We start from the raw sequence: 15,804 nt of genomic DNA on the forward strand, positions 1-15,804 counted from the left end.
ACCTGGCTATGACTGGTCGTTCTATACTGGGTCCTTACTCAAAATATAGGTTTATTTAATCCAGATGTGTAATATATCTTTACCAATTGTTTTTGTTAAAGGCAGTATCTCCACTATCGGGACAACTCCACTGCACGCTATGGTGACTGTCACTATCTCAGGATTGTCTTTAACGCAGAACAATACATTACACATAAATACACCAACTTCTGTGGGTGCTGCTGATATAGATATCTTTCCTCTACATCCGGGCTATAAATGCAAACGTTAAGAAAAATATTTAGTTAGGTACTATATCTACGTAAATCCCTAAATTATTTATTCACGAAACGTAATAGTTTACCATTCATCAGTGATCTTTTATTATGTTTTTCACAAATACCGTGGGAACCGTTGATTAAAAAATTATTGATTAAAATTAATAAAATTGATTAAAACACTTTTTACCGGGATATAAAGTACCCTATATGTTTTTCAGTAACCTCCTCTATTCCAGTTAGATCCCATCAAAATCGATTCAGCCTGTCCAAAGAAAGAAGCTTGGACAAACACTCACAGACTGACAGATACAAATTAAAATAAGCTTAATTTTGCAGTCACAGACACTTTTATCCTTTATGCAGAAGTATAACAAAATTTCGTTTTCATTAATAAGAGGAATATAAAAACCATAATAGTACTTTCTAAGGCCAATAATATTAAAACTAAATTTAATAAAATCTCACCTCTAGTCTTACAAATGTTTTGTCTATTTCAAAAATCGTCGTGTCTTCTAAAAACTCAATCACAATATCTGTCGTTATTAAGGACGCATTTCTTAAATCGATTGTGTAAGTTTCTTCATATATCCTTATATAAAAAAAATCCTTTATTGTGAATGTATTTAATGTATATGTATATGAAATATATTGCTCAAAAATTAAAAGCCTCCAGGAACGTGCTTTTAACAAGTAAATAAATATTAAATACCTTTGAGGTCCTATAAATATAGGACCAAATTCAAAAAGCTTCTGATCATCTAAATAGGTAACTTTGTAGACTGTATCCTTCACTGTCCTTCTGGCAAAGTTTTCAAACATTTTTTTAGGCCGACAATCTAACCTTGAATTAATTTATGCAAATATAACAAGGCTATTATTTAAAAAAAAAATTAAACTACTGGCAGCTTCGTACAAATAAAATTCTGTTTTTAAAAATCCCGGAACCATGTATTTTATTGGGATAATAAGTAGCCTTAATGTCGCTCAATAAACTCCTCTATTTTCCAGTGAAAGTCCTATTAAAATCAGTTTAGCTGCCATAGATTGTCCGAATAAACAAGAAGACAAGACAAAAATTTTAAAAACAGTTGATTATTGTTAATTAATTATTAGATTAAGAATTAATTGACATTGGTTTGTATTTAAAACACAGCAAACAATCAGTAATCTTGATTATGCTTTAGTATCGTGTACATAGCTATAAAAGACACAGTTATTGAATTTAAATCACAGACAGACACTTTAATTTTTATGTATTGATTATTATTGTTTGTATACCTGGGTATATCACATATTCCAGTGACAATAATTTCAGCTCGTGAATCGGGCCATCCACTAACTTCAACGAACCTTTTGATGTTGAAATTCCCTTCATATTGAGGACTAAAAGCATATTTAAATCGAACCAAATCCCCTGGGTGAAGAATTATGCGACCACTGTATTCTGAAATGTAACAAAAAAATATTTTAAATCAAACACGTAGCGTATTACGTATATTACAACACGTATTATATCTATTATTTAATTACAATCTCATCGGCAAGATGAATCTTCATTAGAATTAGAATAAATAAATAATGATAAAGACCGAAGATTATCATTATTAGAATTGATGCCTCACTTTTTTTATGTCATACCTTGGCATGTAATGTTCTACATAAATACCTATACAAGTAATTAACTTAAGACAGAATTTAATACCTAATAGTGGTTGTACAGCGCGCAAAGGCAAAGGGCAATTCGCATTGGCTTCACTTGTTTCTGTGGTTGTTCTTTCCATTGAACTTGATGGAATTTCAGAAGTTGAGGTTTGTGAAGAAGCCAACTGGAATATTTGTTTCATTGGGATTAGTTAAGACGAAATTCAAAGTCATAAGCAACTATGTATATGAGCAAGCCAATATGGTTAAAATTCTTAAAACATGCAACATCAAAATAATTGTAGAATTATTAAGCAAGTCAATAAGAATAGTGAAGCATAAGTAATTGTCATTGGTTTGTCATTTAAAACACAACAATCAATCTGTAATCTTTACACATTACTATTACAAATTAAAAATTAGTATAGCTTTGCTGAAGTTACGGGGTAATTTTGTGTGATATATTCATAGTTATTGCCTAAATTGTTTAAAAATGAATCTGTCAGCTGTTTTAAAAAGTAGCAGAATTTGTAAAAAATTCAATATGGAGCCATTTACCTTTTTACCACATGTACAATGCCATTTCGACAAAATATTTAACACGTTATCTTGATTTGTGTCATCTAACAAATTTAAATCGTTCAGTTGATTACACTCGCATTTTTTGATCTGTAATAATTGGTTAATGAATATTGATAGCAATAGTAAAATTTATATCAATGATCAATCCATCGAAATCTATATTTATAATTACCAGCGGTTCGTCTAAATAACACCACTCTAAAGGTTCTTCATGATTTATTGTTGGAAACGTTCTGGGCAGTAGTACAGTATAAACTTTTCTGCTGACAGAAGTTTTGAGAATATCACACCTATCTTCGTCAATCACAACTTGCCTAACAAAACTTTGACAAACATTTTTAAACATATTCAATAGCGCATCTTTATATAGAAGACATGGACAATTAATAATTGTCAATGGAAATCCTCTTTGTGAAAAGTTTTCTTCAGAGCCCTGTAAAACAAATAAAAACAAGCATTACTTCAATATATTTTATTTCATCGGATTTGTTCGCTTACTCGTCCTAAGTTTCATATTTTTAATTACCTGTATTTGCAGATCAGACTTCTTTTTAGACTTCTTTTGGATTAAATTAACTACTTGTCCTGTGAAATCATATAGAGGACTACCCACATCGCCATCTTCTATTATCCAATTATTAGCAATATTCAGAAGTTTCTCGTATGTATTCTTCAAGTAGTCAGTATATTTTGTATTCATCAATACATATTCACTAGCCTGTTTTCCTGCAATATGAAAAAATACAATAATATTACGAAAATTTCAAAATCTAAGGAAGAAGCTTTTACTTGCCTTTCAAATCATCTTTCTTTATTTTCTTTTTGGATTCATTTACAGTTATAATGGATTTACTGTACACGGTATCTGTAAAGACAAATAAAACGAATATAAATTTCATAAAGACTTAGGTAAACTTTGCCGAGTCTTCTCATCGCCTATACCACAATGTTTAATTAAAAACAAAAGTCTTTGACCAGTGTCAAGTGTGACAAGTGATTTGCCAACGACCGAAAGTACATGAACATAGCTCTCAAGTGGCAGTGGGCTGGTCATTGAATGAGGCTAATCTCCAGCAGTGGATGCATGATGTCTGATGACGATGATATCTTATAAAATGTAAATTTGTCAATACTAGCGGACCTCGTCAAGCTTCGTTTTGACTTATTCAACTTCACAGTTATGCAAGAATAAGCTACCGGCAACCAATATATTATCTTTAGTCGCTTATAATGAGAAAGCACAGCAATACCTTTGAAAGTTTTATCTTTTGACATAGTTTCGTGCAGGAAACTGTAAAAGAAAAAGTTTTTCATTTAAACAATAGTGGCAGAATCAAAATAAATTCACTAATACACGACATAGAAAATACACTTTACCCGACTTTTTCGTAATGCTTTCGACGCCTCTCTTCTAAACCATATGTAACGTATATTGCTTTTAAATCTGAGCTAAGATTTTCGTATTCTTCGCTTTCCATATTCTTTATTAATTTAACAATATTTTTAATTTCCACTTCATCATAAACTTTGTTGACAGTCCTTTGAATTAATGTTCCAAATTGACTTATTTTATATGAAACGAACTGAATATTAAATTCAAGAAATTGTAATTTTTAAATACTTACTCATCAACTAAATCTGCTTCGCGTTGAAGTTCTTCATAAGCCCGAGCCCATTTATTAAAATCCGAATGGCATAGCAAAAGATGAATATTTCTTATTGTAAGTTTGCTTTTTATAACCGTTGTGAGAACCAGTGGAGGGGTTGTAATAACTAAACTGGTCAATGTGTCTAATATAAAGCCTTTCTCGAATTTAGGCAACTTGAAATATTCAGTCAAAAGTTCTAGTATTAAATCCTGGGAATTTTAATATGCAGCTTAAATTAATGTTACTCGAACTATAGATAGTGAACCATTTAACGAAGAAGTTTTTATTTAGATTAGTAAACTTGCTAAAAATCTAATAGTTACTTACTATCAATATAAATAACTAGCGGACGTTTTGCGAAGATTTTTACAAATCTCGCGGTTGCCATGGATTTTTCGAAATAAAAAATAGTCCATGTTCTACTTCAAGGTCCAGTAGATACCAAACATCCAAATCGGTTCAGGGGTTAAGCGTGACACCATAACAGACAGACGAGACTTACTTGTTTTCACTTTTATAATATTAGTAAGGATTCTTATAATTATATGTGTAGAATATGAAGTAGGTACTCGTTGTATCAACTTGTATGGGAACATTTATTTCTTATGTTATATCGTAAAGTGTAACGTATAATGGATGATGTGGTTAGTCCATTTTTATTAATATTATAAATACACAAGTGTGTATGTTTGTGACATTTTATTTCTTATCTATGAATATAAATAAACCATTGTACTACCATATGAAACATTGTAGTTGAACCAACTGCTGCTTGAGTGCTCGAACCAAGGGTTGTAGTAGATTTCTTCTTTTTTTTGACGTTTACTTTAGTATGAGGTGTACTTGCGTTCTTATGGATTGCTAAATATTTTAGTTTTTTAAATATAACATCAATAGTATCCATTTCATCAAAATCATCTGTAAAAAATCATCTTTTAATTATCAAATGCTGCTAATTATTACACATTAAATATTTATAACTAATTTTAATAATCACAGTTTCGTATATCTATAACATCCTCTAGAATAACAAGTTGGCGGGCAAATAAAAGGAAAACGAAAGTATAATCGCACCGTCAAAATCGTCCTCGCCATTATATTCGTCATCTTTTTTAGAATTTCTTAATGCTGTTTCATACAGTTCGTCTATAGCGCTGATCATTATAGATTTAGCGGCACAATCACAGACACATAAAGCGTCTACGATACAAGAATCTATATTGACAGTCGGTAAATTTAGACCTTTTCCAAGCGAGTAAGCCATTTCCTGGCACTGCATTTCTGAAATCAGGCAAAATTATTATATCCATATTTTTTTACAATTTAACTGCTCCTTAATTTTGGTACAAGGACAAGAGAATTTTATAATTTTTAATGAACTCTCCTAAGTGTTCGCAAAATATCTAACTAACCAAAGTACCTTCAACTTCGCACATCTTAATAAAAACGTATTTTTTATTAAAGTCCCATAATGACCTTCGCACGGAGATCCATGTACTAGAATGATTATCCCTTTCGAAGGTTTGTCCGTGTCTGTCAAATTCGATGTAGTATTTATCCTATGAAGACATTCTTCCAATGGGTTAATTGCAGCTGATTTCATTTCATTTATAACATCTGAAATTGTCTTAATAAGTTATTTAAAAATACACATGAACTTCACAACCATACAAAACTTCAACATTCAAACAATTTGTTATAGGGTAAGTTAAATAAAAGCTTACAATAATAGGACGCACTGTCTAGTAATAAGAGGGAGGAAATAGTGAAATTGAGCCCAGAGAATATATCTACCCGGAATATTAATCAGTTAAGAGCCTTTATCTCGGTAAGTTCTATGGTTCGACCAGAACCTCTAAACATTCAAAATCGTCCTTCGCTGCGTTTACGGTATATGGACTATAGGTACATTATTATTTTAGCTTACTATAATATACTTGAAAAACTTGTGTACCTAGGTACTAGTAAATTTACTAAACCTGCTACTATTTCAGCCTCGGTGCGACGGATCAATTTTGACGAATAATCCTTTGCTGGTGCTAGTTTTGAAGCATTTTTAGGACTCTTTGCTTTCCTACAATATGCAATTAAATATTTTAATAATAGATGATGATTTTACTATAAAACAATAGGATATTATAGAAAACAATACTTGGAAGCTGCCGCTGCACTCCGCGGGTGGGAAGCCTTTTGTGCGAGAATTTCCTCTTCTATCTGACATCTAAAAAATATAACAATGTTTGTTTTTAAACTTTATTTTTCTTAATTAGCCGGGTTATAATTTTAAACTTTATTTTTACTAGCTGACGCCGCGCGATTTCACTCGCGTAGTTCCCGTTTCCGTAGGAATACCGAGATAATATATATATAGCCTTCCTCGAGAAATGGGCTATCTAACAGTGAAACAATTTTTCAAATCGGACCAGTGGTTCCTGAGATTAGCGCGTTCAATCAAACGAACAAACAAATTCTTCAGCTTTATAATATTAGTATAGATTCACTGTAGACTATATCGGTGTATTTAATATCAGTTTCACTTTCATACTTTCTAACTCTCTCCTTGAAATTTTCGCAAAAAGTAACAATCTCGGCTGGCATCCCAGCACCGGGCTTTATGGCAGGCACTAACATTTCTTCAGGACTATTGTAATACTTGTACAGAAGTTGATATATTTCCTCCTCCTCTTTCCATTTTCTGAAATCAATCAAGTTTATGTATCCAGTATTTAAAATTTCTTTAACAGGATATCTTATTTTATTTTTTATAAAGGTCTTTTTATTTTATTTAATAAACCCTACTTCTGTAACTTAACTGGGTTAATTAGTTCGTTTGTATTATTAGAAAATTTTCAAAATAATATTCTTCTTATCTAACAAAACCATTAAAAAGAACAGTTGATATACATGGATTCATTAGATTCATAGTACATTTATATAATACTGTTTACTTGTCACTATGCGTTATTATAAGTTCAACTGGAAAAGGACAAGGGTTTGTAATTCCAAAGTAAATTTCAGAAGTTTCATCCCACGGCAATGTTGGTGGGAAAGTGACGTTTGGTCCAATTATGTGCACTTGAGGTACAATGCCTTGTCCAACCACTGGAACTATCAACTTATTAGGATTCATATGGAATTTGAACACTAGGCATCCCTCGTACAGTATCTGTTGAAAAGACATTAAAATCATGATAAAATATACCAGATACGGCTGACCTTGTTGTGGGATTTACTCAGATCAAGGCGCTTTTGGAACCCTCGTTATTTTGATAATATTTTAATGATTTACCTTATTGTTATAGCATAATTTGACGTTCCAAAAGTGCTTGCAAACAAAGCCTAATTGAAATAAATGAATTTTGTGTTTGACTTGAGTCGCATAGGAAACAACGAAAATAATTTTATCATCAACCATACCTAAATATTGTATACGTCGAGTTGTGTGTTCAGGTACTGGCAAAACTGTATATACAAAAATATATAATGGAATTAAATACAAAATTGTGCATGTATGCTCTCAGTGGAGTAGCTAGATTTGGATCACTTTTTGCGGAGATTTTGTTGGCACATAAAATAATGTAATATTTTACACCTTACCTCCGTTGTGGGTTTAAATGATACAGTTAGCCATCCGCTATCACCAGGATCATATTTTCCTGAACTATCGTGCACCATCAAAGCATTTGTCCCTATAGTTTTGAGCTTCAAATTGACAAACCAAATGCATGGAGGTTTTCCTCTATGAGCAAAAAAAACAACAATTATAATAAACAATACAAGATATCTTATACCTATTAATAGTTATTATTAACCAACACTTACACGTTCTTAAGAGATATTGTAGTTTCAATTTTATCCCCACATCTGACTGAACCAAAATCAATCTTTGATACATTTGAAACCAAGTAAGGCACAGCACACATTGCTTTGATGTGAATTGGAATCGCTACTCCGTAGGGAACCTTAAAATATTCGGAATATGTTTACTGCATTTTCTTTCAAATATTTCTGCATTTTATCGGTGAAGGAAAACATCGTGAGGAAACCTGCATACCAGAGAATTATCTTCATTCTCTGCGTGTGTGAAGTCTGCCAATCCGCATTGGGCCAGCGTGGTGGACTATTGGCCTAACCCCTCTCATTCTGAAAGGAGACTCGAGCTCAGCAGTGAGCCGAATATGGATTGATGACGATTTTCTTTCAAGAACATTTACAAAATTAATGACGCCAACTATATGAGTATACACGTATTGGACATTCACTTTATCTACCACAATCTATTTTCTCAAAGTTTAGAATTTATTAGATCAGTTTTATGCTTAACTGATCTAAGGTGTAAAGATCTATGTGTCTAAGTATATATGACTCATTTAATATTTACTATACAACATCTTTAAGTAATTTAAAAGTTTTTATTATTAATCATAATATTATATGCTTCTTTACCTCGATATTGAAGGAAGTTTTTATGTACTGCTCTAATTCAGTGAAAACGTTTGAGGTTGGCGCAAAAGTAGCTTCCAGTTTACCTCTTTCGCCTGAGTTTAATTTACCACATAACTTAACCGTCAACCAAACCGGAATATCAGTTCCTCTTGCAAAGTACAATTTTGTAGCAACTGGCCCATAATTGATTATGTCCACACAGCATTGTATCTAAAATTGCTTGTTTAGTTAAAACCTTGAAATAACTCACATTACTAATACGGGGCCATATAGACAATTTTCAAAAATCGATAGGTTCAATTCAAAGTTGAAGACCAGTTAGTTTAGCGATAAATACCTACGTTTAATAACTAATATTACCGTACTTCCAGTGATTACAACACCAAAATCAATAACGTAGGGTGTTGTACTAAAGCCTGGGATAGAACCACTTTTAGAAGCAGTCTGATAGCAGTTTAAAATATCTGGACGTAAAGTGATATGTTCTATAACTAACATCCTTTCTATTGCCATTTCAATGTCCATGATGGAGGGATATGCATCCTGGAATATATAAATTTATTTATACTACAAACAATTAGAATTACTTAATAACTAAAACTTTTTTTTCACAGTAGAAAGAACTTGTCCATAAAATGACTGCCCAGAAGTTAAGAAATAAGCATACGTACTTGTGTATACATCTACTTCGAAAATTCCCTTCCAGTTTTAGCGATTAGTTTGAGATACATACAATAAACAAAAATGACTAACTGCAATAATTAGTTTATCATTAAACTTAAATATGATGTCAAAGTAATTTTTTTACCCAAGCCGAACAAATGTGCCACTCTTGCTGAAAGAATCTATCTTCGAAGCATCTTTCTGTTACAGGCGTATTTAAATGCTCTGACACTGGTCTAGTAAACATTTCATTAATTGCTTCTAAATATTCTTGGGTTAGCATTGGTATCGCTTTATATCCTAATTTAGGATCCAGCTTAAAAAAAATGTGTATTTATAGTCTTGAAACAAAAAAAAATACATGTTTATTTATAAATACAATATCTTTACCTGTAACATATCAGGTCTCGGTAAACAAATGTAAACTTGAGGTATGACTCCCCACCCCACAATTTCTATGGGCACAAAGGGAACATGACCTAGTTCCAAAAGAAATGACGTATGAAAGTAACCCAGAACCCCTGGTCGCACTTCAATTTGAAGATATATTTGTTCCTCTGGTTCTAGAACTTTGTTAGTAGGCGTTAAACTAAGGATTGTTCCATAAAGATTATTTTCAAACGTAGGCTCATTTAAATATGTATTAAATTCAAAAGGTAGTTGAGAAGCATTTGACACAATTAAAACTTCTGTGGCGTTTTCATGAAAAGAACGTATTTTGAAATTAATCTTTTTAGTGTTAAGTTTGTACAACAAATCAGAACTTTGCCCTGTTACCACAATAACTTCCGTAGGGCCCCCTAATACTTCACACTCTAATGTAACTCGGACATTTATGTTAAACTTCGGTCTAAAAACAATATTTACATATTGAACTTCATTTGGTTTTAATAGCCCAGAATGGGGAACAACCTCTAATATGTCATTTATACCAAAATCATACCGTTTATTTTGTTTTACCAATTTATGTGCCCATTCAAATTCGGTATCTGTTTCTGTCTCTACCATTGGTAGCACTTTCGACATTACTCTGCAATATCTGTATTCCACATTGTACTTGTATTGAATAATTGAATCATTAATGACTGAATCTAAATTATCGTCTTTTGTTTGTTGTTGTTGTAGAGAGTTTTGATCGATGGCAGTTGGTACACCAATAACTGAACCTGCTGGCGTTCGGCACGGTAAGATTTCGTGAAGACCCTCTCCTGCATTTCAATAAGAATAAATATTTAAAAAGAATTTATAAACACACATTGTTATTAATGTCATTCTATTTTCGTCTTACCACTTGATGGGCTTTCGGTGACAACTGCAGAATACTTATAATGACTAACATTACTCATCTGTTCAACTTTCAATATCTCAGACTGTAAGATAAGATATGAACTTAATAAATCATTACTCGTATAGTAATTGTGTATTTAATAAAAGTATTTTAATATTCACCTGCAATTTTGTTATGGTATACTTTCTCCAGTTAAATCTATAGCATACAAGAAGAGGTGTTATGTTTTGCATTTTAAAAGTTTTACTGTGAATACTTCCATTTAAAATATTTTGAAAATCTACTTTTGGTGTTAGGACGAAAATGTTCGGAAAGTTAATTGTTCCTATAAGTTTTATTGCATCCTAAAAATATAAGGATTAAAATAATTATTTCAGATTTTAACGATAATGAATGAATGAATCCAATAATTAGCTCAAATCTTACTTTATTTTTATGCCCTTTAAATCGTATTCGCATCAAATCACAATAAACTTTTGCCTTAAGCGTTGTATGCTTAGTGATATCGAATAGTATCTGTATTTTCATTACTTCTTGATCTTCTAATCGTTCTTCTATAGTGTGTGTGAGATTAAATGCCCATTTAATTTTATTTATATCATCAAAAAAGTGTAAAGGGCCCTTTCTTACAGGATCAATAGGTTTTAAAGTTAAGTAATCGATAAATATTTTCGAGCGTTCTGGTCCATTTTCGTTAACAATACTGGGGACATTTAAATCTGCCTCATTATAGCAAATACATCCACATAACCATTCGTCGCCGTTAGGAACTTTATACGACTCTTGTTTATGAATTAGTGCAAACGGAGGTTTGACACTTATTTCGAAATCCAATGGCAATTTAGAGACATTCTTTATAGTAACTAGATCTGAAAAAGAAATATTTGTTTATAATTCTGCAATTCACATGAGATGTGACTATTGACAGTATAGATACCAGGCGCTGTTAGGAGTTTAGTGCACATAATGCGAGTACCACATTCTGATTATCATTAGAATTCATTAGAACTGAGAAAAGCATGCAGATTATTGAATCTGGATGTTCCCAGGAGGTTTTTTGGTCCATTATTTTTTTATACCTCACCCAGGGGGGTGGTTCAATTCGAGTTAGATTAAGATGAACAAATGGTTTGCAACAATTTTATTGCTTGTTTTATTAAGGATTGTTTTTTTTTTTATTTTAAAGACAGTAATAGCTAATCAATTAAAGAAAAAAAACAAAAAAATCAAATAAAACCTAGCACGATTTGAGTTCATAATACACAAAAGGTCTGACCTATATGACCTTTTGTGTATTATGAACTCAAATTAATTATTTTTGTTTATGATGTATTATGAATTATTTTTGTTACGAAGCTAAAAATAGTAGGGATGAAATAGGGATAATAATTTGTATGGAAAGTCCTTTACTTCTCAAGTTATATTTATAAAAATTGGTTCAAAGCTGTGAACAGTATGCGGTCCTCATACTCATATTGTGCTCAACTCACTCCTCATAGCGCCTGGTCTAGTACGAGTATGTCTTACCTGTCAATTTATAATATTCACTATAGGGACCATAATCATATTGAAAATTTATGATAGCGGAGGATACCTCGATTTTTGGATCTACAAATTCAGCAACTACTTGGCATTCCAACAGCAATTCTTTTTTATTGATGCCCTCCACACTGCCTATTAAATACCACATTTCCTTGCTAGTAGCTACTTTAGAGGATAAACCAGTTACAGTGAGCTCTATCTTTTCTCCTGCTGATAGTTTAAAGGAACTCGGTTCTATGTTGAAAAATGCACTAAAAATAACGGAAAATTGTATATAAGGTTTTGTCACAATCATTTTAGCATAACTTAAATTAAGAACAATATCCAATCGTCATGTGATAATTTGAAAACATACTTGAGAGATTTAATAATCTTTTCAACATAAAAATGGAACCAACTTTAAAGATGTATTTCAGTTATTTAGATTTTAACACAAAATTACTAAATAAATGTTTATTAAATGAAATGGGACCAATCTGGAAGTATACTCTTTCAAACAAAAAAAGTAATTTCAAAATTGGTTAATAAATGACTAAGTTAGTATGTAACAGACGTTAAAAAAATACTTAGATACGCGTCGAATTGAGAACCTCCTCTTTTTTTAAGTCGGTTAAAAATGAGCTGTGATTAATGGCAAATCTATACCGTTAATATACCGAAAATAGGAAATACTTCAAGTGGATAACGCTTTCAGCATTTAAGTAAGGGTAATAATGAGCGTCACACAGCGAGCGATGGAACGAGCTATGTTAGGAGTATCTCTGTGTGATCGAATCTGAAATGAGGAGATCCGCAGAAGAATTAAAGTCACCGACATAGCTCAACGAGTTGCGAAGCTGAAGTAGCAATGGGCGGGGCACATAGTTCGAAGAGCCGATGGACGTTGGGGTCCAAAGTGCTGGAATAGCGACCCCGCACTAATAAACGCAGTGTTGGTCGACCCCCCACCAGGTGGACTGACGACATCAAGCGAGTCGCAGGGATTCGCTGGATGCAGGTGGCTCAGTATCGTGATGTTTGGAAGTCCCTACAAAAGGCCTATGTCCTGCAGTGGACGTCCATAAGCTGATATGATGATGAGCGAAATCTTGACTCACGTTGTATGTTGCTTTGTTTTAGGCGCCTTGTAATGTTGACTCCATTCTAAAGCATGCAAACGTGTACCGCAGTTTTCCATAGTAACCTTACAATTCAAAGGTATTTTGGTGAAATGGCGACCAAGCAGTATTTTGTCTCTATGTTCACTGATCGAAATGCTGGTCCCTACACCAGTTGATGACAGAGGAACTAACTGAAAAATACAACGTAAACATGTTAAAGATTTACCACTTCTTAATGTGTTAACATTCATTGAACATTTCATTCTAATTTATTTTATATACCTAAACTTACTATAAAAGTGAAAAAGGTGCAATTCTGTATAATGAAGATAATTTTAAAATTTTTGTTGGATGGCATTATATAATCGATACTGAACTCAAAAATATAAATTATTATTATTTTTTGTCAGTCTGTCTGGCCGTTTTTTTGTTGACCGGGCATCACGATGAAAGTTCTGAATAAATTCAAATGAAACTTGCCACGATTTAGGACCATAATACGAAGAAGGTTATAAGATACTTTTTGACGCGAAGATAAAATCAAAAAGGGGTGAAATAGGGGTCGAAAGTTTGCATGGTAAGTCTTTAATTTGTCAAGTGACTTTTGTAAAAATTGTTAGGTGTACAACAACCAGAAAAATACTAAAAACAGTGTTATTCAAAATTTTTTAAATCTACTTTTTAAGGGTTAGAAGGGGTTCAAGTTTTTTAAATATAAATCGTTCATATTTTGAGTTAAATGTATTTTTGTAAAATAATTTGTGAACTTGAAAGTTCACATTGATTTCCACGCGGACATAGTCGCGGTCGACCGCTAGTCTGTCCTAAAATTGCTTTACTCTTAATCACACTTATATTATAAATGCGAAAATTTGTGTGTAAGTGTGTATGTTTGTTCCTCCCTTTCGCTGCGGCTACTGAAGCGATTTGGCTCAAATTTGGAATCTAAATAGATTTAAATCTGGATTAACACATAGGCTACTTTTCATCCCAAAAAATAATCATAATCATAATCATAGCGTTATACCACTTACGATGTCTTTAACATTCTCCAACTGAATAACAGCTTTATTTGTGTAGCTGTTAGCATCAATAAGATACAGACTGACAATAAGTTCAGTTTCCGATTCTGGTCCAATGTACCCTTCTGTTGGATTGATTTGCCATCTTCCATCGCGATTAAGCTATAGAATACAGTTATTTTGTAAAAATTTAAAGATAAACATTAAGTATTTATGTATAAGCAAGGCAAGCAGCTGGTTATAGGATGTTTTTGTCGCGAAAATAAAATCTGAAGAGGGTGAAATAGGGGTTGAAAGTTTGTACGAAAAGTCCTCCATTAATGAAGTTACATTTGTAAAAAAAAATTGGTATGTGTGTTACCATAAAAATACTTGAAAAAAATATAATCCAAGATATTTCAAAATTCATTCGCTGAAGGGTTAAAAAGCGGTTGAAGATTTTTTCAATATAAATAGTTCATGTTTCGAGTTGAAATGATAAAGTTGTCTATTTATTATACAAAAAAAACTAAGAGAAAATACAAATAGAAGGGGGGAGAAATAGGGGTTGAAAGTTTACACCGAGTTTCACGCGAATGAAGTCGCGGGAGTCCGCGTTTATAATATAAGTATGGATATTATAAATAGAAGATATTTTAAATAGAGAATGAGAAATAGTTACCAAATTTACTCTAAAATTAACGGTAACGGGTGAATCGTTACACAATGTTAAAATTTTCTGCGTCTTGGTGAGGAGCTTCACTTGTCCCCAATGCAGTGCTATGGGGTTACATGTAACGATGGGCCGCATGCCACAGCCTATTATATGACATACCTCTACAGGCTTGGACATTCCGAATAGATTCAACCTTTAATAAAAACGCAACACATAATATGTATTAATAATATGTAATAATATGTATTAATTGAACGATAATCGTATATATAGAGAAGTATATTGAAATTCAATATTAAATGTCACGTGTCTCAAACAAAGAAAAACATCCTGCATAACTGAGAATTTTTTTAATTCTCTGCGTGTGTGAAGTCTGCCAATCCTCATTGGGCCAGCGTGGTGGACTATTAGGCTTAACCCCTGAGAGGAGACTCGAGCTCAGCAGTGAGTCAAATATGGGTTGATAATGATGATGATGATGATGATGATGATGATGATGATGATGATGATGATGATGATGATGATGATGATGATGATAATGGTGATGATGATGATGATGATGATAATGGTTATGATGATAATGGTGATGATGATGATGATGATGATGATGATGACGATATTAAAATTCTAAATGACAACAAAACAGATAAAGCGGAAATACTAAGTGCTTTTACTTTTTAAATCTGTAAGTAGGACCTTAAAATGTTTAGTGTGATTTATGGCTATTTATTTAATAATATTTAAGTATCTAAACAAAACCTGATCGTATATTCCTGTATACCAAGTACATTTGTCCTAATTGTTATAGGTAATGTTATTGTACTGTTTGGTTCTATTAATCCTTCCTTAACGCCTACTTCGACCTCCAATGTCGACTCTTCCTAAAAGATAAGACTTTTATATAATACCTTTAACCATAGATTTTAAAGACCCATAGAGTCGATGGCATTTAATAG

General features: G+C 32.3%; 1 protein-coding gene across 1 annotated transcript in view; it reads right to left on the minus strand.

Moving 5' to 3' along the window:
• Positions 1-15,804, minus strand: part of LOC112052243 (hydrocephalus-inducing protein-like) — a 58,604-nt gene that overhangs the window by 37,187 nt on the left and 5,613 nt on the right. Inside the window, exons 13-42 of the mRNA XM_052891147.1 lie at positions 15,608-15,729; positions 14,855-15,041; positions 14,206-14,355; positions 13,169-13,362; positions 12,057-12,322; positions 10,956-11,398; positions 10,683-10,873; positions 9,632-10,454; positions 9,387-9,557; positions 8,939-9,121; positions 8,579-8,788; positions 7,955-8,094; positions 7,730-7,871; positions 7,081-7,298; positions 6,634-6,827; positions 5,609-5,749; positions 5,207-5,413; positions 4,872-5,050; positions 4,109-4,341; positions 3,861-4,022; positions 3,734-3,774; positions 3,277-3,348; positions 3,010-3,209; positions 2,656-2,916; positions 2,460-2,570; positions 1,963-2,086; positions 1,539-1,704; positions 970-1,101; positions 726-849; positions 84-252 (exon numbers count right to left, since the gene is read on the minus strand). Of these exons, the coding sequence (XP_052747107.1) occupies positions 84-252; positions 726-849; positions 970-1,101; positions 1,539-1,704; positions 1,963-2,086; positions 2,460-2,570; positions 2,656-2,916; positions 3,010-3,209; positions 3,277-3,348; positions 3,734-3,774; positions 3,861-4,022; positions 4,109-4,341; positions 4,872-5,050; positions 5,207-5,413; positions 5,609-5,749; positions 6,634-6,827; positions 7,081-7,298; positions 7,730-7,871; positions 7,955-8,094; positions 8,579-8,788; positions 8,939-9,121; positions 9,387-9,557; positions 9,632-10,454; positions 10,683-10,873; positions 10,956-11,398; positions 12,057-12,322; positions 13,169-13,362; positions 14,206-14,355; positions 14,855-15,041; positions 15,608-15,729 (5,956 nt within the window). The remainder of the gene's footprint in view (positions 1-83; positions 253-725; positions 850-969; positions 1,102-1,538; positions 1,705-1,962; positions 2,087-2,459; positions 2,571-2,655; positions 2,917-3,009; positions 3,210-3,276; positions 3,349-3,733; positions 3,775-3,860; positions 4,023-4,108; positions 4,342-4,871; positions 5,051-5,206; positions 5,414-5,608; positions 5,750-6,633; positions 6,828-7,080; positions 7,299-7,729; positions 7,872-7,954; positions 8,095-8,578; positions 8,789-8,938; positions 9,122-9,386; positions 9,558-9,631; positions 10,455-10,682; positions 10,874-10,955; positions 11,399-12,056; positions 12,323-13,168; positions 13,363-14,205; positions 14,356-14,854; positions 15,042-15,607; positions 15,730-15,804) is intronic.

Source organism: Bicyclus anynana, chromosome 3 (assembly GCF_947172395.1).
Source record: "Bicyclus anynana chromosome 3, ilBicAnyn1.1, whole genome shotgun sequence".
Taxonomy (NCBI): domain Eukaryota; kingdom Metazoa; phylum Arthropoda; class Insecta; order Lepidoptera; family Nymphalidae; genus Bicyclus; species Bicyclus anynana.